The sequence below is a fragment of the Megachile rotundata genome, chromosome 5 (assembly GCF_050947335.1).
Source record: "Megachile rotundata isolate GNS110a chromosome 5, iyMegRotu1, whole genome shotgun sequence".
NCBI lineage: Eukaryota > Metazoa > Arthropoda > Insecta > Hymenoptera > Megachilidae > Megachile > Megachile rotundata.
The window spans coordinates 21144929-21170129 of NC_134987.1; the positions used below are offsets into that span (position 1 = coordinate 21144929).

A 25201-nucleotide genomic window follows, 5' to 3' on the forward strand; every position below is an offset into this window, starting at 1 on the left:
CGAGCCAACATCGAGGTCGATGCAATTTTTAAACGGCAGTTGCATTTTTTGCATATGTTGCATATTTTGATGCTTTATGCTCCTCTTTGATCGGTCGGTACGTTCAGGCGTGCCAACTTTCGTTCGTTACCGTCGTTGCTCTTTCTCGACCAGTCGTTATTTGTTCGTATCGATCGAAAGCCGATTCAACGATCACCGATCAACGATCAAACGGCACAGATCGTCGAGTTTGTTTGCCAGAAAATTCGTGTTCGCGGCAACAAGTATCTCGATTTCCTAGCTTATATTTTTTACACTCCTGATTCTGTTCATTCCGATTTCTTACGCGTAGTATAATTTAGAAATTAGTACAGTTGCGCCTAATAACTGACGAGTTAAACGAGGACGTGTCGGAAGTCCGAAGTTTTCGAGCGATCCGTCTAGACGAAATTTCACAACTAAAACGACGCACAAACTTCCTTCGACCGAAAGTTCCACGATACGTTGACTCACGCTCGAAGAGCACACGTTCCAGTTCTGTTCGAAAAATCTCCAAGGTAAAATCAATATTCATGGACACGATGGCTCGCTCGAGTTTCCATCGTTCCAACATCTACTGCTAGACAAACGAATCGAATCGGGTGAAAAAGGAAAAGGTAATATTCTCAGCGCACCGCCGACCACCGAACAATGACGGCATTGTGCGGGATCGTCTAAGGGCGTACAGGCGGAAATTAGAAATCCGCGTTACAACCTACAAACGTACGATATTTTCGATCCCACGAACCGATTATTCGGTTAAATAAAGGTCGTCTTTTGCGTGGTTGCGGAATCTGTCCGCGTTAACCGATCGAAACCACGCCCTGCATTCGCTATTTCTCTACACCCGCGTTCTTCTCCGCGTCATGACCTTTCGATTAATAGCGTTAATAATACTTACCGCGGAATGCGTGTACAATGTCATGCTCGCTTTATCGATCGATACAGAATTTATGAATTTGCGAAATTTCAACTGTCATAAAAAGGAAAGAATACAAGATACGAAATACGAATCGATTCCGTTCTCGAGAGAATTCCCGTTACATCTCTTTGCTAAGATAACGAAAAAGAGTTCGCTAATAATAGCGTTCGAGTTTGTAAACGAACTACACTCTCGATAAAATAAATTTGGATCTTTGTATAGGTACGAGGAATCCGAAGAATTTGAAAAATTAGGACGATTTAAAGCTAGGGTGCACCGATGGTTGCTCGGAAACTGTTTCGATACACGTGCTGTGCCGAGGAATCTCGAATTAAATCGACTGCTATATCGGATAAACCTCGACTAAACTCGATCCACTCAATTTTCGGAATATTCTGTATATTTACAAGAACATCTTGCGGCTACCTATGATCGTGCCAAATTCGGACGTTCGCGTTTCCATTCGGTAACGATCCTGATTAAATGCGACTCGATGCAAGAACGTAACTATCTCGAAAAATCGTAACAGTAAGAAGAAGAAGAAGAACAAGGTAAAGGAAGAAACGGTCCCCATTGATATTCTTCGAGCTTCGGATAGTCTTGCCGAAGTTTCCACGCGACAGGCAACGTCTTGAAAGCGCAAACGTTTCGATAGCCCGATAAAAGTTTACAAACTCCCGTCTACCGGTTTCGTCGAGTATCATCGATACCCGATGGAAATCCTTTTAAATTCTTCGAAGGGTAGAAGGAAAAGTGGCTACGAGTAGTATCGAGGGCGTGGGCTTTCTCGAAAATCGGAAGGAATATGTTTCTCTCCGTTAACGCGCAGACCCGCGGATAATTAGTACGAAAGTAAATATTTTTCTCCGTTTTCGGAGATCAAACAGGTCGAAGTTGAAAAGTTGGAAATTACCAAATATTGTCGAATATTGAAATACACGAATTGTCAGTTTTCCAAATTTTCAGAGTATCCAATAGCAATGATAATTCTTTTCGTTGCATTCTCCCTAGGAGAGGCTAGCATGCTCGCCGGTACACGTTTTAATCGAGGAAAAGTAAACAGTAAAATTAATTTCTTCGTCGTTAAGAGAGCGAATGGTGTTAATTATAATTTCAACGATATAATTAAGTTTGCATGGTAGCGGTTAAAAAATGAACTTTCCGCCTTTCCGTAGTCACTTACCGCAAAATTTCCTACGATATCGCTAAGCACGCGATCGAGAAAGCTCGTAAACGTGTTTCTGGCAAAAGACATTATAACGCTATACGGTACGCGTAATAAATAATTTTCCGTGCACCAGTATCGGTAATGGGTCCAGTATCATCGACGGATCTACATCGATATTCGGCGCTGCAAAACGACCGAAAGAAAGGGAACACGAAACCGTGAGGCCGTGCTGCCGATGCTGATCCCGAGGGCCAGCACGAAACAATGGACTCTGTAATTTTCTCCAACGACGACGATCCCCGGGTCTCTTTTCACGCGCCACCATATTGCCCTGGGCTTCCAGTTTTTCTCTCGGATACGAAAGCTTCATCCTCGATCGCCACAAAATTGAGCGATCAACGATCTACCGTAAGATCGCAACACGATTCGACGGAGTTCCGTTCTCGAAAGCTGAAGAAAAGGTTCGCGAATACGGTATCGTCCGCGTAGCCTTCGATCAACGACATTTACCAGGAAAAATAAATATATGTATGTATGTATACCGAATAAAATACATTGTTATTCGGTTAGAAAGAGAACAGTTTTATAGTTTTCCCGAACGATAGAAAAATATTTTTCCATCGAGAACGCGATTGTCTGCGATCTCTTCGGCACACTGGGAAACGTTGTTTCCCGTGTTCAATTTTCGAAAGCAAATCAATCGCGTAACCGAGTGCGGCCGCCCTCGACGCGTATTAAGTACCGTTACAAGCACGGATCCATTTCTATAAAGCTGGCAACATTTTATCCCGTGTCGGAAATATCGGTGAGTTTCAAGTAAATAAATCAAGGGGTCGAAAAACAGTCGACCGATCCCAATTGGCCACGTGTACCGATAGAGATTCGATCACTCTTGCAAACTTTCCAGCAATTCTGTTCGTCTACCGTATCTCGGATCCTTTCCATACTTTTTCGATTATAAAACTGGACAATTGCAAAGTCGAAATATCGAGAAGCTAAGATCGAATATCGCGTATCGAGCAAGTTGGTCTAAACGGTGATTCGGTATGGACCGAAAGGGACGGGAAACTCGCCACCCGCTAGTCAACGATTATGCCACAATTTGCCCTCGGCCATTTCGTCATTTATTAAATTACGACGATTCGTAGCCCTGGCTTCGAGCCGGCCGTAGTCGCGAGTCCTGCTCGTCGCTTTTCGATTTCGATTACCGGATCGTGGTCGAATCCATCGACGCTCCGGGGAATCGAGTTCCACCTCGTGAATTTTCATCGAATCAGGGATTGTCCGATTCGATACTTTTATTTCGAACGTTGGAATTTGTTGATCGAGATCGAGTACGTCGGAATCGTCGAAGAAAGCTGGCCATTGTCGATTCGCGTAAAAACGCGGAGCGCTGTAGAGGAATTGTTCGCGCTGGACACGAAGTTCGTGAGATCGGTAGTGAAGCCGGTGAGAAGGATGGGTAAGTGGCGAACGAAAGAAAAAAAGTAGTAAAAACGTTGCATTCGTCCGACACAGTTGCAATAATCGGTGCGTCAGAAACGAAGGAAGAAAAAAAATTGAAGAGAAGCGAAAGGAAGAGAAGAAAAAGGTATCGGAGGTAGAAGAAGAATAGCATTATTATCGATGGTATTTACGGGAATTCGCGACGGAATCGTTGCGTGTCCGGTGCCGATACAGTCATAAACAAGGGGCCATTAATTTAGCCACGAAGAATGCCCAATATCCTCCGAAAGCTTTCTGCGGCGATGCACCGATAGGCAGCTAATGCCCGGATAAAATAAGTTTAGGGCCGTGAAATTGGCAGTAATTTTACAAGCCATAACGATCTACTAAATCTGTAAAATAATTAAAGGCGCAGATGTTTCAGCTCGAAAGATCGACTAACGTATCCTCCTCCACCACCGTCTACTACAGAGATCTACTACAAACACGCCCTTGCCCTTTCAAACGTGTTCCATTAAACGTCGACGATCGACCGTTTCCTTCGTTTTCTAACTTCTTGATAGAATCAACTTTTCGTCGTTCACTTTCAAGAAACGTGTCCCTTTACAGAATGTAATTTCAGACGGAAAAAAAAGCAACGCGATCACCTTACGCGTTACAACGTTCCCTGGTCGCGTCGGTAAAAGATAATAATCGTAATTGTAACGAGACTCGCGCGACACGTTAACCGTTCTCGCGAACGAAGAAACCGGTTATACTTCCAGTACATTGATTTCATGACAGAACAATCAATTTCCCGGCTGAATCACCGTTTCTATTATTGGATACGATAACGATGCACGATCGGTGCGCGATCTACGCGCGAGTGTCAACGATCGACGGAAAATTGCTATTCCGATCGAACCTGATTCGAATTCTCACGATTTATCCGAACCCTTACACGGATAATCCGGGTCGATCTCGAAACCGGCGTATCGCCGTTTACCGATCTTTTCCACGTCGAGGAGAAGGACGAGCGCGTCGATTTTTTCGCAACCACCCAGCGTATTATTAATGGTGTCACGTATATGCCGGTGCGAGGCACACCGTCTCATCATGGACAGTAACCCAAGGCACAGGTAGATGGCAAGATTCCGCGGGAGTAGCATTCTTTCCGCTGATAAGAAACGAGAATACGCGCCACGTCTGGGGGCCACGGGGAAATTACGGGGGTCGCGGCAAATTTAATAAAGCCCGAATTAATGGATCGGCTGTTAGGCCTAAGAACGTTTTCCTGTACGAGCCGTACGGACGCCCGGTCACCCGACCGCCTCTTCGATCCGCTTTCTTCGCCGAAACCACGGGGGATGCGCGTATACCGGGCCACAGTTCCCTGCACAATTACGCAATATCTCCGTGTTATTACCGACACGACCCCGATCGACAACCGCCAAAAGGTTATTAGCTAAACGCGGCCGGCATTAATTCGAGCCTTATCGGCGCATAAACATGGCAGCGCGTGACCGACATGCAAACGTCTCGAGAAGCTAACTTCGGACCAGCCGCTCCAAACAAATCCGAAGCAAGTCCGAAATTTACAAATTCTCGAATACGCCGTTGAAATGCGACAGTACACTGGACGATTTTTCATCGGAGCATGCTACAAAATGTACCAGCAACTAGAGCGCTTTCATTATTCAAATTACGTACTCGACTTTATCAGAAACGCTTAAGAATGATCGTCGACGGCCAGAACAGCAAAGTGTGTTACGCCTTGATCAAGTTTCCAGCGTAACTACGTTATCGCGACTGTGTTACTTTCGCTAGAAAACTGGTCGCAAAGGAATGTAGGTTACTGAACTTGCAAATTCCTCATTACCATAAACTTAACTGTTCGATTTTTTTTTTTCGATGCTAAATGATTCGCGTACTTTCCAATTCCAAGAAAACGGCTGATATCGTGTTTTGATCTTGAACTTACTTTCGTTCGATCGTAACGTCCAATTTACATATTCTCCTCGATACACCTTTCGGTATCGGTCAACTAACGAAACAGAATGCTCTCGAAGCCATAGAATATCTTTCGATCGGAAGTTCGCGAGTCTTTAGTCGTAACGAAGCAAGTTCGGTGCGCGCGCGTTAATCGAGATCGCGGCGGTCGAGAATCTTGATTTTTCCGAGAGGAATCTCGCGAAAGCGTACAATTAGCTAAGGACGACCACACGCGAGCCTCGTAAAAGAGCGGCGTTGATCCTGCTCGTACGAACTGTACTTACCCGTGGCAATCACCGCGTTTCTTCGGCCTGCGCTCTGCCAGCGATTAACCACGAAACGACAAACAGTCGGCGTACAAGGACGAGACGTAAAAACGGTACGCAGCCAAACTGAAAGGTTAGATCGATCTTTGCCGATTCTTTGTTCGAAACGTTGTTTCGCGTGGTGATACGTTACCACCGGAGAGAAGCTTGTAAAAATATTCTCGCGGGTTCGTGCAGCGCGGTGAAATCGCACGGTCCGTCTGATCGACGTTAAAATCGCGAAACGATGCGAGGGGACTGCAGTCGGGGGTTGGTATTCTTCCGCGTTCGAAAACGGGTAAAGTAGAAACGAAGTAATTAGCGTTTCGAAAGTTTCGTCGGACTGTCGTATCGCGTTCGAAGTAGAAATGTAATTGCACCGACGTTTAATTAGATCGTTTGCACTCGCGTTGCCCTTCGGTATCAAACTTGCTCTGTCCTTGCGATACGGATCAGCCTTAATTCACCGCCTGGTCTGCGCTATTAATCTCGTTTCCCTGGCTCCCTGCTAAATTTAGCGTGCCTGTTCACTCAACGTGCGTGGATACACGCGTTCGTTCCTATCGATTGTTTCTCGCGAACTATTACGAAAATCGATTCGAGCGACCATTCGCGAAAGGTAGACGTCTCTTTGTTCCGCGTTTTAAACGATATCACCTTTTTTCTCGTGATTTTACAACCTCTCAGCTTTCGGATTAAGAACTGATTATAAGACATAACACAGCGTAACAGTATCGTTTCGATCGAGAAAATATTGTTCGTCGACGAAACGACCCGTAGACCTTGGAGATCGACTTCGATAGCGATTTTCGAAAAAGGGAACATTTTATTAGTTTCGTTATCGGAATAACGCTACCGGTATTCTATGTTCTTTCGATGGGCGATCGCGTATCCGTTACATCGACGCGCGCGAGTCTACGTGATTTTCGCGTCGCGTCAAGATTCCTAGGGTTAACAGCTCAATCGATCGTCCATTTAGTCGACGTTCGATCGTCGTTCATTCATTCGCGTTTGGCTGAAAGTTTGAATCAACCTCGAGCAGTCGCATCAGTCAATGCAGTCGCGAACGGTTCAACGTCCTTCGCGAACGTTCATCAACCGCGCAATCAGCCTAGACTCGACGATCAGCGTCATCATCGTTCGAAAGACGCGCGTACGTAAGTATGTAAGTACGTGGCATCGTTGACTGATAGCCTGCCGATCTTCTTGTCCTCTTTCTCGCGAAGCTTCAAACGCGACTGGGCTAATCAGTCGTTTCGTAGCCAGCGTCAGATGTCGCCGACTAAGCTTATGAACGCGTTCCTTTATCCAACCTACAGAACCACGTTTCATCGGCCGAACACGCTTTATCGCGTTTACTTAATTATTTGTTGAAAGCCGATACCAGGAATTACCAGCAATTTCGCGACGCGACTCAACGCTTCGTGCTCGTTTTTATGGATCTTCTTCCTAACAACCACGTATCCGGGCGTTGTTTGCGAGGACAGAACACCTAAACGTTGGTCGCGATAAAATCACCGATCCGACTCGATATTCTAAGGTAACACATCGAAAGGAGAATTAATTTCTACGTAAATTAATTATTATACGCTATAAACGGTACTTTTCAACAATTAAATCGAAATTTTCTACATCGAACGCATACAGTAGCAGCTATTTAAATTTAACGGTAAAATAAAGTAAAATAACTGAACCACTTAAAAAGAATTTCGGAGCGACGTAACCGTGAACGAAAGAGGAATCGTTCGCCGGAATAAATGATTCCGCTGGTCTTGATTCGATTCTCCATGGTTAATAAAACGGAATGTAAAGCGCTGCGACACTGCGGACGCTCGTAATCTAACGCGTAAAAAATACGGAAGTACCGATCGAGTCGAGGAATATTTTCGTAATAACAGTAATTAGAGATAACGCTCGGGAGACGACGGTGTTCCCGTGAGCGGTGAAAAGTGGTCGGTCGGACAGAGAGGGAGAGAAAAAAAGAGTAAAAGGATTCGACAAAAAAAGTAATCGTCATTAGCCGTTGGTTACCGGTAGCCATTGCCTCGTCGTTGCTTCGTCACCGAGCTCGCGTCGCGTCTCTTCGCGCCACTCGTTTAATCTTTACAATCTTTCTTTATTAGGCTTTCTCTGTCGTTGCTCGGCAAACGGTTACGCTTAATGATTAGTTCATGATTTTTTCTTGGTTCATTATTTGCCGACATCTCGGCGACCGGTAGCGGAATTCCTTTCGATGCATGCCTCTCTACGGACCTCGAGTTCCGCTCCCCATGAAATCGTAATTGACATCGTGTAACGCGAATTTAAGCGGCAATTAAGCGACACGGGTCAAAAGTATGGCCGAACAGCGAGTACTGCGACGAAAACGTTTCGAAACTCGAGACGTTTGTGAACCGTTATATCGTTTCGTTGTCGATTAAACTTTATTCGGACTCGCAACACGAGGATGAGGTAACAAAAATTAACTATTCATTTATGCTCGTGGTACGCTGTAATTGCAACAATGCAGAATACAACATCGTTAATCGACTTTCCGTTTCCACCATTTTGCTATTTTAATAGACCGCTATTTCATTACTTCGCTAGCTATCTAGCCACATTACTATCATATTTGTCGATTATTTCGCTAAACTGACCCAACCTAAACAACGATAATGCATATACCACTATTCTGTTAATAACCCCGAAATCTTAATTTAGCCCTAATTTCGTTGAATCCGTTATAACTTAATAGTATCGATATCGTTTGGAAGTTAAATTGGCAGGTGGATAGTTCTTTCGACGAAATCCGACGAGTTTAACAAAATTCAAGGTACGTAGCTGATGGTAGTTGATCGTTAGACAGAAATTGAATAATTGGCTCGCGACCAATTTCACGGTTTTCTCTCGATTCACGAGTAACGCCCACGCGATCGCTCGAGCTGCTGCTACAAGCGGATCGTTACCAAAGGTGTGTCATCCTATAAATTTCATATAGCTCGACTCATCTTGGAAATACCGATCGACGTTTCGAGAATAATATCGTTTTCGATCGTTTTCAATTCGCGGTGCCAACGATAGGTCTTCCTTGTGTCGTCGTCTAATGAAAAATGCGATAGCGTGAAATGCGTTACGTAACATTAAATATGATAATGAGCGATATATTATTACCGGTCGTATGAATTTACCGATTCGTAACGAACAAGAAACGGTTGGTCATCTAACGGTGCATTTAAACTGCTAGTTTGAAAAAAGTACTCGGAGGTAATTGGGTATTAATTCTGAGTAAAGTTGGATAATTAAACAGCTTTACTCGTCTAATAAGAGAGCATAAGTATGCTCCGTATAAGACTTTTGCATTTATAACTGCCCAACAAAATAATTGATTCTGTTATACTTCGTAATAATTCGTCCGCTTCTTAGCGCTTCGAGTTGAAAACAATTTTACTTGATAATTTACGACCACGTTCATATTTCTAGCTATTCTTTGTAAATAGTGTCAAGAATAAAAATTCAGTAGCAGACGTAGCGATCCTATCAAGGATAGTTTCGGCGAAAAGAGTCCGAGATAAGATAGGCGAACGCGTGTTAACCAAAGGCGAATCAAGTTAATCGGTTGTACCGGTTGCAGTGTCAAACAGCACGATACCTACGATACAAGAGGCAATTTCAAATTTCTCACGAATCAATGGCGAATTAGAGTCGAAGGAGAAACGCGTCGATTAAAAGTGGACATGCAAGTGCACGGTAAACCCATGGAGAAATCATGCGTGCCCATTAGACGCTTACTATGTCATGTCCCGGTTGAAACGTTTCGATCGATCAACTGGAACGTTTCAACTTAGAGACTACCAATTTTTTCTTTACTCTCGAAATAAATTGCCCGAGCTATCGATTGCATCCGCACGCGATTCTAAGGTTCAATGTTTGTAGTAGCCCTTTAGACTTTCAATTACGCTCGCGAATAAACATAAATAAAAGCCGGACAAGCGCGGTTCATCAGAAAACGATTAATCTGGGAGCCAATTATTTACGAGATCGGTCTTGAAGCTTAACATTAATCAAAGTTACGGGGATGTATCCTGCGCTTCCTCTTTCGCGTCAGATTTTTAACGGGAATCTTGATAGAAAATTATGATAGACAATCGTTCGTTAGATCCGGACCAAGTTTCGAGCGAAGTAACTCGAATGTCTCTGAAAGTATATCGGCAGATATCTTTACTTCGAGATCCTAGGCTCGACACAGCTCGATCGCGATATCTTCAGGTTAAAATCGAAATTCGATTCAGGACAAATTCGACGAAACGTATCGGTATTTTTTCAAAGACACGGCTAGAACTCGTCCGGAGTCGTTCCCTCGCTTCCCTTTCGTTCTTCACGTGGGTAGCTGGATATAAATTATTCTTCGGCTTGCCAGCGCGGCGTATTTAATTGTGACAACGAGATTGATCGCTGCCGCGACTGCTCGGCCCGACTACGCGCCATTAATATCACGGGACACGATTTACGCGGCTGGATAATGATAATCGAGAAACAAAAGTCGGCGCATTGAATACTATGGCCGAGTATACGCGCGTTAGCGTGGCATTATTAAGTATTATATTTAAATCATTTGTTGCGCGGCAGATCGCCGCTAACGAGGGACCACGACAGCGTTCCTTCTAACAAGCCACAGCACGCCCACGCGATTTTATCGTTTCAGGATAACCATCCTTTCGATATTGACGAATGGCCTCCCTTTCGCGACACTCTTCTTTTCGCTTATCGTTCGCGAGAACGATGTCGCGCGCCCCTCTACCTTTCGAAATTCAATATCCGATTCGAGTTCGATACTCACCGTTACTCCTTAAATCGTGTCTTCCTTTATGTTCGCTACTTATGAAAGTCGATCTCCTAAAGCGACCATTCTAGAGAAACTTACCGTGCATATCGTCGGAGTTTGCCCGTGGATCTTGCTGCTGTCAAGAAACTCTGAACCCTTTGGCGCGTCCGAGTGCAAACATCTGGAGGATAAAGGCGACGAGGTAGGAACACTGCTGGTGTTCGAAACGTGGTTAGTCGGAGGCAGTGGTGTACCGAGAGGGAAATCTGGTCGATAGAACCACGTTGGCCACTGAAACAATCGTTTGTTCGTATTTAAAATCGCAATACAGATAACCAACGACGAATCAACGAAACGAAAGTGTTTCATACGTCAACCGATAGTATTTAAGGGAACGATATGATAAAGGTTTGTATGCAACATCGATCGAATCGTTGTTTAACGTATCGGATAGAAAAGAGGAGAAACTAAAGATACAAATATGTACGTGTCAGCATCCCTGAAAAGGTTAATAAAGGGAGTTTGTTTCGCTTCTTTTTCTCTATCTTTGTTGAACGCGCTCCTCTGAACTCCCAAAAAAATTCAGATAATTTGAACGACTGTACTCGAGACATTTCGAAAGACAATTTATTCCCACAGATAAGTCGAGACAACGAAACGCCGCGAAGAAAACGAGGATCTACTTTATCGAACTCTTTCAGACAATCGGGACAATTTTTCTACGACGTTGAATCGTTTGGCTGTCATCGAGAGGCGATTTCTTACGCGAAAGGAGAGAGAAGAAAGGAAGAAGAAAGAAAGAAAGAAAGAAAAAACGGTCCCGCCTCGAAATCTCCCGCGTTCCAGCGGGCAGATAAAGCTCGCACCGCGAGCGTAGACCAGGCATTAGTGTCACCGAGTGAATATGAAACTCTCTAAGATAGATGACACGTGGCCCTGACCCTGTAAGAAGCGCACTCGCTTCGAGGTCACTGCGCGTGTGGTCCATTGTAAAGTGTTCTTATAAAAGGAACCCGAGGTAGAGAGGATGAAAAGAAGCCACCGTGTTCCGTTCACCGTCCTACGTAAAGACCTTTTGATCGCCATTGCCGAGGACCTGGACCAGACGACACGAATTCCTCGCGATTATTCCATTCACGCGTTTTTACAGTAACCATCCGCTTTGCTTCGTTCGATCGATAATATCCGGATCCGAAAACATTGTAAACTTTAAAGATTTCAAATTTATTTTATTACGTCTCGAGCCCTATACCCGTATACGTTAAATATAAAGATACGCTATAACGATGTTTTTCCAAAAAGAAATTCGATATATCAATCATTTATAGAAATATCAACTTGCAATGCAATATTTCGAGATGAAATTTTTCAAAACGGTCAATTAAATATCTAAAATAGTGTAACTTGTAGCTTATCCTCGCGGATACGATCGGCCATCGCTGCTCCAAATCTTCGCTTTTTTCAAATGCAGATTATACCTAATCGTTGATGTTAGATCGAACGCGAGTACCTAAATGTATGGTCCAGGATAATGTTAGGCAAAAGAGGAGAGAGGGGATAATATCGGATGTTTCGATTATTTTCGAGCACGACGTGGCGCGGCGCTCGGAAAGAGGAGACTCGATCGGTCACGGCAAGAAAACGATGAAAAATCAACAACGAAAGCGTGACGAGACGAATCGAAGAGAGAAGAAGAGTATCAGGGTGGTCTGGCGAATGTCTCTTGTCGTTGGCTCGCGGGAGTTAACGGCAAAACCAAAATAACAAACTACGCGAGTTAACGCTATCTCGTCATACCTTTCGATGCTTCTGTTATTTTCTGTTCACCGTGGCCATTCTTTACGCCGAACAGTTTAGACATACCACACGGAAGGAAATCGTTCCGCCGACCTTGCTAGATCGTTTCTGACGCGATTCGACTGCATCGAAATAGCTTCCAGTTTTTTCGCTTCTTCGGTAACTTCGATTCGCTCTTTCGTCCGCGCTTTCTATCGCCCCTTATCTTCGAGCCGTGGATTTCCTTAGTCGTTGACGATGAAAATTCGCGTTTCATGGTAGGCAACTGTCTTTCACAACGATCGCAGGATCGATCCGCTTTTGGTATTCGCATAGAATATAGCAACGATTCGTATCGAAGGGTTTAAGATACGATTAAAGGAAACGAGATAAATATCGTTTAGTCGCGTCGTCGATGTCCGAGCATGCCACGTGTAATATCGGTAGCCTATTTTTGTACGAGTTAGGGGAAACACGGAGCGGAATTGTTGAGATTCCATCGTCACGAATCACCGAGATCCAGTCAGCTGTAACCAAAGTAGACGCTTCGCGTGGATCTTATCGAGCCGTGGACAAATATTTGCGTTATAATTAATCACTGGTCCCCTCTGCGACGCTCTTACGACAGAACTCTCTGCCGTGATCATAATCGTGATCTACGAAGCAGTTTCGATGTTCCACCCCTTTGCTCGATGTTGTACCAATATTCTGAAAATAGCGTTCAGCGATGTAATTCTTCGGAAAAAAACGTGAGTAACGTTTAGTAAATCGCTGTCAGACGCGTATATTGCCTTTTCTTTTCTTATCGATGAATCGAGTAACCAATGCTTCGATGTCTTTTAACGATGGCACGCGTATATCGCATACGGCGCGACGCGTTCAACGAAACCTTCAAACGTATACGTATACATTCACGGTAGGTATAGAATTTTACGGTAGACCATAGTTATATCGCTACGCTCTATACCGACGTATTCTACACTGTCGTACTATATATTGTTAGGTATTATTGCATTGTTACGCGTTACATTATAGCGTCGCATTATCATCGATTTGCATCCTTAGTCGTTGAAATACCATCTGATATTGTTATTATACCACGCTTTATAGTATCGGGTGTTCCTATACTACTATGTATTACTATATTATCACGTGTTGCAGAGTCAGGCTTCGCATCAAGAGGTAACACTTGATCACGAGGTCCAAAGAAAAGAGAATTTTCAGAAACATACATTTGCAGAGAAATGTCTGCGCTTAAAAGAGTAACGTATCAAGAATATTCGTGATTTTTTTTTCCTGCAGAATTATTTATTCGCGCGAAAGTTAGAAATAATTGTGGCGAGCTTCTTGATTTTTGAAAATATACAGGTTCAGACTGAAATCGTTAAATGATTTATTCGCGTCTTACTCCACAATTTGATCCGAAGAATTCCGACTTCCCGGGCAATCAATATTCGTCGCTTAAGAATCATTAAACGGGCCCGCAGCGTAATTACACGGCTGGACAGATTGCATGTTGCGAGATTGGTACGGTTATCGATCGTGATCAACCAAATTGATTCGTGGGACCGGACGAATTATCATTTGAACCGAGGAAACGGGACAGTGCTCGAGGATTCAATTTCAACGAACAGACACGTTGTTCGTAATTTTACGCATTTTTTCATTTTTCACGTGTACATCGCTATGCCGAAGCTAGAACGACAATCGTTCTTGGCTAAATCTAAAAACGTAAGGACAGATAATTTTCGCGCGTCAAAGTTACGAAGAAAATTATTTGCGACGTAGAACCGAAACGTTGGTTGTTGCGCTTAATCGTGGAGATATCTCGAAGATATGGAAGCAACAATTCCGACAGCTGTGATAATTAGTCTGAGCGCCATGTACGACATGCAACGAAGAGGAAACCGAACGAGGTACGTGTACGTACATCGACGATCATTGCTCCTCTCCATCATCTGCGTCATTAATACATTGCCGGTGACGGGTAGACTTAATCTTGTCCGCCACGAAAAACAATCGACGAACTCGTCTGTAACTTTCGATGTATCTTCGCGTCGCGAATCAACATCGAGCATGTTTAAAAGTATGTAAGTACATATTACGTTACGAATAAAGTTGCATTCCGCTGAAATTCGCTGTAACAAAAGAGTCGAAAAACATCCTCGGAGTAGAGGCAAATATTTCCACAAATGGTTTTTGCAAACGAGTAGTGCGAGCCTCTACTACGGATAACGAAGGTTAAACTCGGGTAACGAGCATGAAATTCAAGAGACAAAGAAAGAAAAAAAGGTACAAGTCAGTTTTCAACGTTCCATAAACGGCATAAGCGCGTGCGCGCGCTAGCGCGAAAACGTGTTCGCGGGTACAATTTTCGAATCAGTCGGGTCAAACGACCGGTTAACGCTTTATCTGATAGACGGTCGAGCAACAAACCGGTGCGACATCAACGAAGTACGAAGCGTCACACTCTCGTGGCTGCGTCTCCTCGTGAAATCGCGTCGTGTCGCGCGTCCTCGTTCGCGCGATCCGCTTCGTAGTCGACACGCTACGCGCCGCCTACTTCGTGTCTGGTAATTGTTACCGACAGCGACACCGACGAAACAACCTGGCCTAACGCGACAACCGATTAATTTATCGTCGCGCTCTGTCTTATCGATTTCAGCGAATTTTCGCCAGCGCAATCGTTCGATCGTGATTTCGAGCAAGAGCGTTACGTACGGCAGAGACGAAGCGAATATAATAAGAAAATTTACCGAGAAATTCTAGCAAAACGTAATTACGATCTTTTTGGAGTGACGCATGGGAAAAGTCTAGCGCCAGCATAAACGCATTCTCGACTGGTCACCTGTGAACGTAATCAATCGACTAGTTCGTGACTCATGCTTAGCCACGCTCTGAGAACCGAGAGCGTTTCTTCGACCGCGAGGAAAGAAAAATTTTCACCGATAGCAAATGGAACTTGGCTACGGTTATCGACTATTAACGCGCTCGGATATATTATAGCAATTATGCGCTCTAAGCATATAAATGACTGTTTGTATCGCGATAGTATTAAGAAGGGAGTCGTAGCTCCAATACCGTACCGAAACAGACTATCAAATACTTTTCAATAAATGTATTCCACCGTCGCAGCTTTTTTCGAAAACTCAATATCTTGTAGCGGTACGAGCAGAAACGATAGTTTAAATGTTACATTCTGTCAGTACCTCTCCAGAAAGTAAATTATTGGTGCTAATCTTAAAATTCGTTGGTCCGATGTTATTATTACGCTCTATGTTAGTATCACAGTCTTGTACCGTGAAAAAGCAGAGTGAAATTTTCACTAGTTGTAGCAAGAATAACGCACGAATAAAATAACAAGGCTAAATAACAAGGTGTATACGGGTTTGAAAGCTGGGGTTGCTCGACGACGCAATGGGTTTTTCCCCGTTCTTTTTTTTCCATCAACGCTTCGTTTCACATCGAACGACATTACCGTATTTCTTATTTAAATGGACACACGTACTAGGGACAGTGTACAGTCTGAGGACCGACGCCACGCAACACAGAATACACGTTGTCCGACAACTCGCTGATACAAGTTATTCCCTATAAGAGGCAATTGTTTTCTTCGAGCATAATGGCCACCCTCCAAGCAATAATAACGAATCGCCCTTAGGATTCCTTTCAACGCGCTATCTGCTATTGAACGGTATCGTCGGACGTGGAAACGTGTTTAATAAATATGTCGGTGGTATTGCACGCGAGAATCGACTACTGGCTTTCTTTTTATGAGAAACGGTGCGATGCTTCCTGGCCGAACGATTGTTTTTCATTTACGGTAAACGCCCCATAATGTCCTGCTGCATGAATCATAACGACGACTATCGTCATCGGACCGTCGAAGATACGTTATATAAAAAAAATCGAAATTCACGTTTCTCTAATGGCAACGAAGATAGGTAGTCGTTGAGTAAGCGCGAAACGAACGGCTTAACGAATTAAAAAACCGTTGACGCGACAGGTAAAAACAACGATTCACGCGCGTCTTATAACTTTAATTAATCGCGTACAGAAATTATACGCGAAGAATACTATGGTGGATAAGACACGGCCAGAGGCGTTCACAGATTTGGTAGCTTGCTATACGCGTTAATTCTCCTATTACGAGTATCGTGATATATGCACGAACATTATCGGCATTGAAGCTGTATCACGAAGTCCCATGGATTACCGTTATCGGGTATCGAGCGTCGTGACGGCGCTGCAACCCCACTGTCACGCTAACGAGCTGTCGTCGACGTTATCCCTCTCCGCGATACCATTGTATCCCTTTGGATAATCATTATCCCGAAACAAACCTTCTACGACTATGCTGTATCACGAGAAACGAGCCGGTACTCCAGAATGCTGCGCGTATTATCAAAAATAATACGTATTCAGAATTATTATTTGAAATTTCACGATGGTTTACCATCCACTCTTGATATTAGACAGCCATTATCGAAAACGTTGTTCGTGTTATTGTTTCAAAAGTAATGTGAAAATGAAATTCATATTGTTCCTGTGCGAAGCTCGATAAGGCCATATCTAATACGAGGTTCAGAAAAATATGGAATTAATTTGACGAATTAGTTTTATCTAAATGGGATAAAAATTAGACAATGACAAGGATTTCGTTGAAAAAACGAGAAGCAAGGTTTTAGCGTCGAAATGGAACAACCTGTTGAGAAACCGCGAAAATCAACGTACGAGGGACGAACGAGCACGGATGACCGGGAGAAAAGCCAATTAAAGCACCGAACGCGTCCTAATTAACTCCTCGATTACGCGGTTCCCCTCTGATTTCGGGCCAAACAAAGAAGCTCGAGTCCTGTTTCAAGAAGCAGGGTCACCGACAAACATCGACAGATACGTCTTTCTCTCTCCTGACCCATGCCAGGCCCGTATCATCCCTCGGGGTTCTAGGTACACATTATAATTGCGCATATTAAAATGGCGTCACGACCCCCACCCATCCATCCATCGAGCCAGCCAGCCATCTTTAATTAATAATGGAGCATCAGGGACCATGACAACAGATACCCTTTCCCGTCCTCTCTGTCTCGTGGACCCTTTCCCTTCTCCTTTTCCCTCGGTACCCCTGGAAAAGGGTTGCTTGCCTTTCTATCCGAGTTTCGGTATTCTCCCCTCGCGTTGCGTAGACACGACCCTTGCCTATCTCTCGGCAAATTCTCGCTATTCGATCCTCTTCGAGCCGTCGATAATGGCGCAGAAATCTCGATACCGTTGCGACAGGAAAATAATCACGGGAATAGGAAAGGCGCGTTCGAAGGAGATAACCTTATCGAGAAGAGATAGGACAAAGATCGGAACGGTGACGTGATATATGAAAATGTGACGCTTTACAAGTTCGAATAACCGTACTTGTAACTTGAACAGTAAATTTCCTGATTCACGGAACAACGACAGATCAGCAAATTACGCGCGTAAAATTCACGTTTATCAGCGAAAAGGCTATATCGTCGCAATAACGGTAAGCAAGTTCGGGGAAGATCAAATTGCAACCGTTCAGAGCGAAAGCCGTTCGACTCCGTTCGGCCAATCGTCCGTGCTTCCGGTTGATCCTGCACGAGGGATCCGTCCAAGGGCAAAACGTATAGAGCGTATGGAATAGGTAGAAAGTGTATAGGTGGTCGATCGAGCGACGAAGGAGTCCGTTGGTAGAAGCTTTCGAAGCGTAACGGCGTGCATGGCACGTGCGAAACGCGTACACGCGTTTCCTCGCGCGTACGCACGCGTTCGCCTAGCAGTCTAGCACGAACGCGTAGCGTGCACTCGCGTGCGTGCCTCGACCGAGTATCGTTGCACTGATACAAACAGCCGACGCTCGGCCGAGCTACACACCTGTCAACGTGCCATTATACGTCCGGTACTTCTGTTCCACGCGTCGTGACATTCGCGGAAATAATGGGCCACGTTGATGCACGAGCTTCTTCGTCGGTTCGCAGAAGTACGGCAATAAAAGCGTTCGTGAACATCGAGCTACGTTTACGATTCGAGGATCCACGATGCGATTCCCGTGGAAAAATAGCTGGTCGAGGACGTACATCTTCGAGAAGGTTTACGAGCAGATATCGCGAAACGCTCTACGAGCCTCTTCGACGACCCCTTCTCGCACGATTATTTAATAATCTTTACTCGAACTACGTTTCTTCGTTCAAGATACGTTGAACAATTCTTTTCCCTTAATTCTTTCCCAATTCGGTTTTTCTCTAGGCTCGGGCCTAGCTTCTTTTCGAGTTCTAGGGCAAACCCTCGAATAATACTCTATCGAAGCGATTTTAATCCGATGTACATCCGACGAATCAATTTCGATCGAAAAACACGGCGAAGCGAGAGCGTGAAGGGACACGAAATTAATTAATACTTGTTGCCAAGAACAAGACCAAGCTGAGAAAATATCGTTGCAACGTCACACGCGAACCCAACACCGTCGCAATCTTTCCACGCGTAATTATGTAGTGTTCTCGATATGGTGAGCTTTAGCCGGCGCGGCGCGGTGCAGCGCGGCACGGCGCGGCGTATCATGCAACGTTATTAATGGAATTGATTAGCGGGTAAAAGGCTGCCGAATGGGAACCTTAATCTATCATTAATTCAACGTTAACGAGCCAGGGTATACGAAATTGATTTTAACACTTCATCTTTCGATCGCTAATCGATCGTCGGAACTTGATAAATCAATTATTTAGAACGCATTTACCGTGATTCTATCAAACTCTTTCTGTCGTTCTAAAGCAGCGCGTTAAATTTTACGCGGAGAACGAGAATAATAAAAAAAACACGTTGACAGGAAACATCGGTTAACGGGCAAAAATTATTCGCTCGCAAGTTTTCGTCAGCAAGCTGCTCGTACGTAATTTCTAACGCTGCAAGATAAAGTTGTCGCGGTAATAACGCGAGCAGAGCGTACGATTTCCGTGCAACATATCATGACAGAAAATAAGAAGGCGGAGGTGAACGAGTCAATCGATGAGAAAGAGAAAAAGGGCAATGTCGGGCGTGTGTGTTGTTCACCCGTACGATGGGTCGTGCACGCGGCAAGGGATACGAAATTAATAGTGTCTATGCGCGGGAACAAGACGAGAGCGAGGCATTATCGTCCCTCGTTTGGGCATTGAGAGCGTGTAAAGGCATGATGCAGAGCCGAAGCGGCGCGGTCCAGCTCAAAGCGACGATCCACTATTGCCGGACACGCCAGGGGCGCAACAGCTTGATACATCGTTACACGCTGTTCCTTCCATGTGCCCTTCCACTCTTTCTTTCTCCCCGCCCTCCTTCCCTCTTTTCCCTCTCTTTCTTCCTATACATTACGATCTATTTCGTTTCCTCTACCATCAAACGCGTACATTTCTCTTTAACACCGTTGCGGCATTACGTACGTTGCGCGTATATTTATTCGCTTTCGATTTGAAAATAAATAGGTAATACGCGTGAAATTATTTCGAAAAGAGTCGTATTCGCTTAACGCCGCTCGGTAGAGGATAAAAATCTAAGAGGAAAGGTGTAATATCGTTTTCCGATGCCACTTATTTCCGGTTCTCTTTAATTATTCCTCTTTTCATCCGACTTCGTGCTCTCTATTGCGCTTCGGTCGATGCAACGAACGGAATATTCGGCCTTTTCGTACGAAAACACGTACGAAACGCAAACTCGGCGCCGACTTGGCGCGGCGCACTAATACGATCCTGACGATCGACGGGGCCACGAACGCCGTAAAGCTCGGTTTACACCGTCGAGGCAAACCGCCTACACTCTACACGATTTGCCCGCTCTTTAAATCCTCCTCAGCCTCTGTAGGGTAGACAATGTCGCGCGCGCGGAACACCGGCCTCGGGGAGATGAAGTCGTTCCGGATCCCTCGCGGCGATGAGAAATTATTATTCTGCCAGAGAAGCGCGAACCGTTACAACCCGTACACGCCAGTCCTATTCAGCTATCATCGGCTGGATCCGCGACGCGAAACACCGATAAGCGATTCGCGAGTGACTCCATCTTTCCGTTGGAAAATTTCACGTTTCTAAATTTACGAATTCTCGAAATTTCGGAAGCACATGACATCGCTGCCCGATATGTGCAATGTGTAGTATCTCTTATCTTTCCGCTCAATCGATCGAGAAATCTAATAAACTTGATCAGTTTTCAAGCAAACTCGATCAACATCTTGTAACACTCGTGCAGAAAAAAAATCAACACGACAGAGATTCGGAGATAGTCTAAGAAACTACGGTGATTCGATGTTCTATGCTGGCATCGATTATTCTAATATTTCGAGCTCGTAATATCGAACATCCGCGTGGCTAAAGTGTCAGCGCTCTTCGGATTATAATAACGTGTACCATGCGACTAGAACTCCGCAGGCCTTTAATGGCCCCATAAAGAATCGCCGAGTCGTGTTTGACCAGCCACCATATCTGCTCGTTATTGCGAGAAGGTAAGCGTTCGCGAGAATGCCGCGTCCCCACCCGCGCAGCTAACAGTCAACACTCTGCCTATGCGTTTTCGACTATTCAGTATTTTTAGAAACCTATGGATGATCAAATTCGATGATTTCGTTTACGGAACGACGTTGTACCTTCGTTATAGTATACTCGTTACTCGAGTACAGTAACGGCTGAATAACGATGCGGTGTATAGTAGCGGAAAGGATATCGAAGAGTAAAAGATTATTCGCGGAATACGCGGAGAAAAAGCGATCGGAATTAATGAATCATTAACGACCGAAGTGATTGAAATCGAAACTATTGGCTGCAGGATGATGTCACGTAAGGGTCAGAGCGTAGTAAGAGAAGCGTATCCCCTGTAAATAGCATCGATTACTTGAATGGCCGTGATCATAATGGCGGGGTATCGTGGAACGCTCGCGGGTCGGTATAGGTGTCAGCGATCGTAAAGCGTAGTGGCAGCCGGTAAACGGCCGTTCCGTGTCTTTGTAACGTAATCGGCTAACAGCGTGGAACGTTAGCCCGCATTACAATAACGTTGGCTGCACGCTTACAGGCATCGCCGCTATTTAAGTGGCCTCATAAAGAATCAATGTATCGTGCTATTGTCCACGGTGCCACGACGCGTAACCCCTTTCGCGTCTAGTCGAAAAGCGTGTTGCGGAAGAGGATAAGAGGCTTTATTATTAAAGAAGAGCCGGGAAGAGCCGAGGAGCCGATGAAAAGCACCGATCGCTAGCGACGATAACGACGATAATACAATATTTTCAATCTGCCGAACATCGGACGAGACTCGGTACAAGCATCGTCGTAAAAGCATCTACCGTTTCACATTTTTTCCATTTCGAAACGTAATTGAAGCGTTCCAACTCTTATCGCTCCTGATATTAGTGCCACAATTAGTGACTTTTTATCGAACATCCATTTGTCGCTTTGATTTTACATAAAGAAACATAAAGTTTACATAAAGTCGAATATTTCTCCTCCGAAATTTCTATCTCCGATAATAAGTTATAATGAGTTACAACACACGATTCGTCCAAGATCGAGTCTAGCGTCGTCGATATCACGACGATAGACGGCCAAGCACGAAGGCTCCGATTATTGTGTGAAAATATTTGCTGGCGTGCGTGTTCGTTCGCGTCGGAATGCGCGCGTGTTGCATCGGGTCCTCCTCGTACTCTGTCGATAAAACGTTTTACGCGACGTGGAAGTCGAAGTAATTGAGAGGATACATACATGAGGAAATACCGATAATTTTCATCGATAATTTTCTCTGCTGTCCGCTAACCTTCTCGCTACTAAAAGTGATTATAGTTGTTAATCGAATAGACTACTTCGTAAGAAATATCGACAGGTTTCAAAATTTTTTTATACCTAGACACCTACGTACTTTAGATCCGAGTATCTCCCCTTAACGCGAACGAACGAATTATGAAACGATCGAACGAAGCGACGAGTCGACGAAAAGGGCCAGATAGAACGTACATGGCGAACAAAGAAAGAAAGGAAGAAAGAGAATCGTGACGCCATTCGAAAAGGAAGGTATAACGAAGAATAAATAATTAGCGTGCGGCTTTGGGGATGCGGTTTCAGAGCACGCGCCCTGTCGTGCGGCTGTCGACGGCTGTCCTTTAATAACGACGCGGGGGCTGTTACCTGTTTGGCTTTTTTCTGCTCGCCCTGCGCGAATTTTACCTGACAATGTACTGCCAATTCTCCCGTTCAACATGTTTTAATAATCCATTCGCACGTAATTCGATAATCTTGAAAATCTCGTGCTAAATAGTATCGGAAATATACCTAAACTTGCAAAAATTCAAGGAACACCTAACCTTACACAGATTTTCGGTGCAAACTATCGTTACCTTCTACATGACTTAATCGTGTCAAGATTGTATATCGTAAAGAATTAATCGGATAATAAACGATTCGATCGTTAATCGCATCAGTGACGCTTATTCTCTCGGTTTCGATTTTGCGTAGCTAAATCAAAGAGATAAATGAAAAACCAGGGCCATAAAACGAGCAAAAATAAACGCTGACCATTAATTATTCATGGACTACAAAGTGACACGTAAAGCCGCGTGATTACGCGGCGTATCGAAGGGTGGGTCGCGCGAACAAGCATAAACAGGGGTCCATAGGTATATAATGTAGGCGCACCGTGGCATCGGGACGCCTCGTTTCGCGGTAATAACACCGATCACGCTATTTGTCGTTAACTCGACGCTTTGCGATGAAAATCTTCTGTGTACAGACAGTAACGATTTTCTAATCAACTTCGCATTAATCGATTATCGGAAATTCGATTATTCGTATTTTATAACATACATATTAATGACTACGATAAAACATTAGAAATGTTGAAACGCGTTTTAACGCGATACTTCAATTTATTATTTCGGATTTTATCGCTCTGCTACACTACGATACAACCGTTGCACCATACCTTATTAGTTTACTTTTTTACTATTCTGCTCTTCTATCGTGTAACCGTTTCTTTTTTTTCCCATTCTACAATTTACAATACATCTATAACGCTCACGATCGAAGGTAAGTTGAATCGAGGTTCGAACAGAATTCTACTTCGCGTATCCGGTAATACATCGAACGGATATTCGCTGTTCTCGTTAAACACCTTGAAAGTTCGAACCAGATAATTTTCTAATTTAACATCGTTTCGATGAAATTCGTTATGTTATCGAAGTATGTTTCATTTATCTCGACGATTAATTCTATTGAAATGTTTCCGTGCGTTCAAAAGCAACGACTTCGAGACGCTAAACTGCTAAACGGACGCGTATAAGTATAACCTGCCGACTGGGAGGCGCGTTACTTAACGCAAAACCGCCTCAATTTACAAATAACATCGTCGAAAGGAAGAAACGACGAAAGAAAGGAACACGTTTGCACGCCTCCGGAGGGGCCCGGAGTGATTCCGCTCGCCAGATGCGTTTACGAGCCGGGCCCCGATACGCGTTTTTCTACCTGAAGGGCGTCCAATTGAGCGCAACACATGGCGTTGCACTCTCGAAACATGGCAAACGATTCGTCTTGTTTCGTCTCGTCTCGTATCCACGTGAAAACAAGTCAGCTCGTACAATGTGTTTTTCGACGGTCAACTTAAGGGCCAGCCACTAATTGAGTGGAAGCGAGAAGAAAAAGTTCATAGCGGATCAGGGAGAGGGTCACGCCGATTCGATCAAGATAAAGAGTAAAGGAGAAAGCAGTTTTTTTTACGACGAAAAAGCTTCGAAATCGGTTACGCTTACGAATAATGTTTGTATAGAGTATTCTAAAACCGATGCTGGAAAAGATGTTGAAGGGTGATGTTGCATCCTTCCATGCGATGCTCCAAAGTTTGCGAACTCGACGATTCGAAGGTTCGTGAGTTTTTCAGGTTTGTCATTGAAAATTTACAAATTAATTCGGTCGAACCCTAATAGATCCTGAACGGTGTCGTGCTCCTTTCGAAATGTTCGATAGTTTTATGAGCGTCGAAATCAGCGTAAAACATCGAAAATCTCGATAGCTGGTCGGAAAGATCGTAAATTCGGTGATTTTCTACGATTCTCCTTTAAAGTTTGTAGGAAAAAGCCGAGCAAAGGGATCGGCTTCGATTCGATGCCCTTATTCGCTGCGGTTATACGTTACGCGGCGTTATCTCGATACAGGTGCGTGCGTCCTACCGCGGAAGATGAACGATCGTTAGAGAAAGAGGAAACACGGTATGCAGATGAGAGAACTTGGCTCCGGCGTGACCAACCATTCCGGACACTTTTGGCGCGGAAACGTTCCGTCGACTCCCGAGTCGCGACTCTGACCCGTTTTGGAGCGATCTACGATACGGAGATTGCGAAATGCGTGAACGAACGCCAAGCTTCGCGGTTTTATTCTCGGTTTCAGGATAATTTCTCTTCCTATAAGCGAACTTCTGGACGCACCGCGCGCAATAAATACGGTAGCCAATTAAATCCTGACGACGATTTATTTCCTGCTGAACGTCCTGCCTTTTTAGATTATTCGATCCTCTCGCGACTCTCTGCGCTCTACGGTCTAGACGTAGTCGCGGTAGAAAGAACCCGATACGTATATCCGAATTTTTATTAAGATTAGAGCGAAATTTGTCGGTGATTTTACTACGGAATCGTCGTGTCGATGCCGTGATTCGTTGACAAATGTTCGCGATGAATAAACGAGCGTCTCGTTCACGAGGATGATACTTTTCTCAAGAACATATGTAGACATCGCCTCTGAATAAACTACGCAACGAGACAATTTGTAGGTACTTGCTTATTTATT

General features: G+C 44.4%; 1 protein-coding gene across 1 annotated transcript in view; it reads right to left on the reverse strand.

Moving 5' to 3' along the window:
- LOC100875938 (uncharacterized) overlaps window positions 1–25201 on the reverse strand; it is a 182824-nt gene that overhangs the window by 153309 nt on the left and 4314 nt on the right. Inside the window, exon 2 of the mRNA XM_076531996.1 lies at window positions 10731–10922. Coding sequence (XP_076388111.1) covers window positions 10731–10922 — 192 coding nt within the window. The remainder of the gene's footprint in view (window positions 1–10730; window positions 10923–25201) is intronic.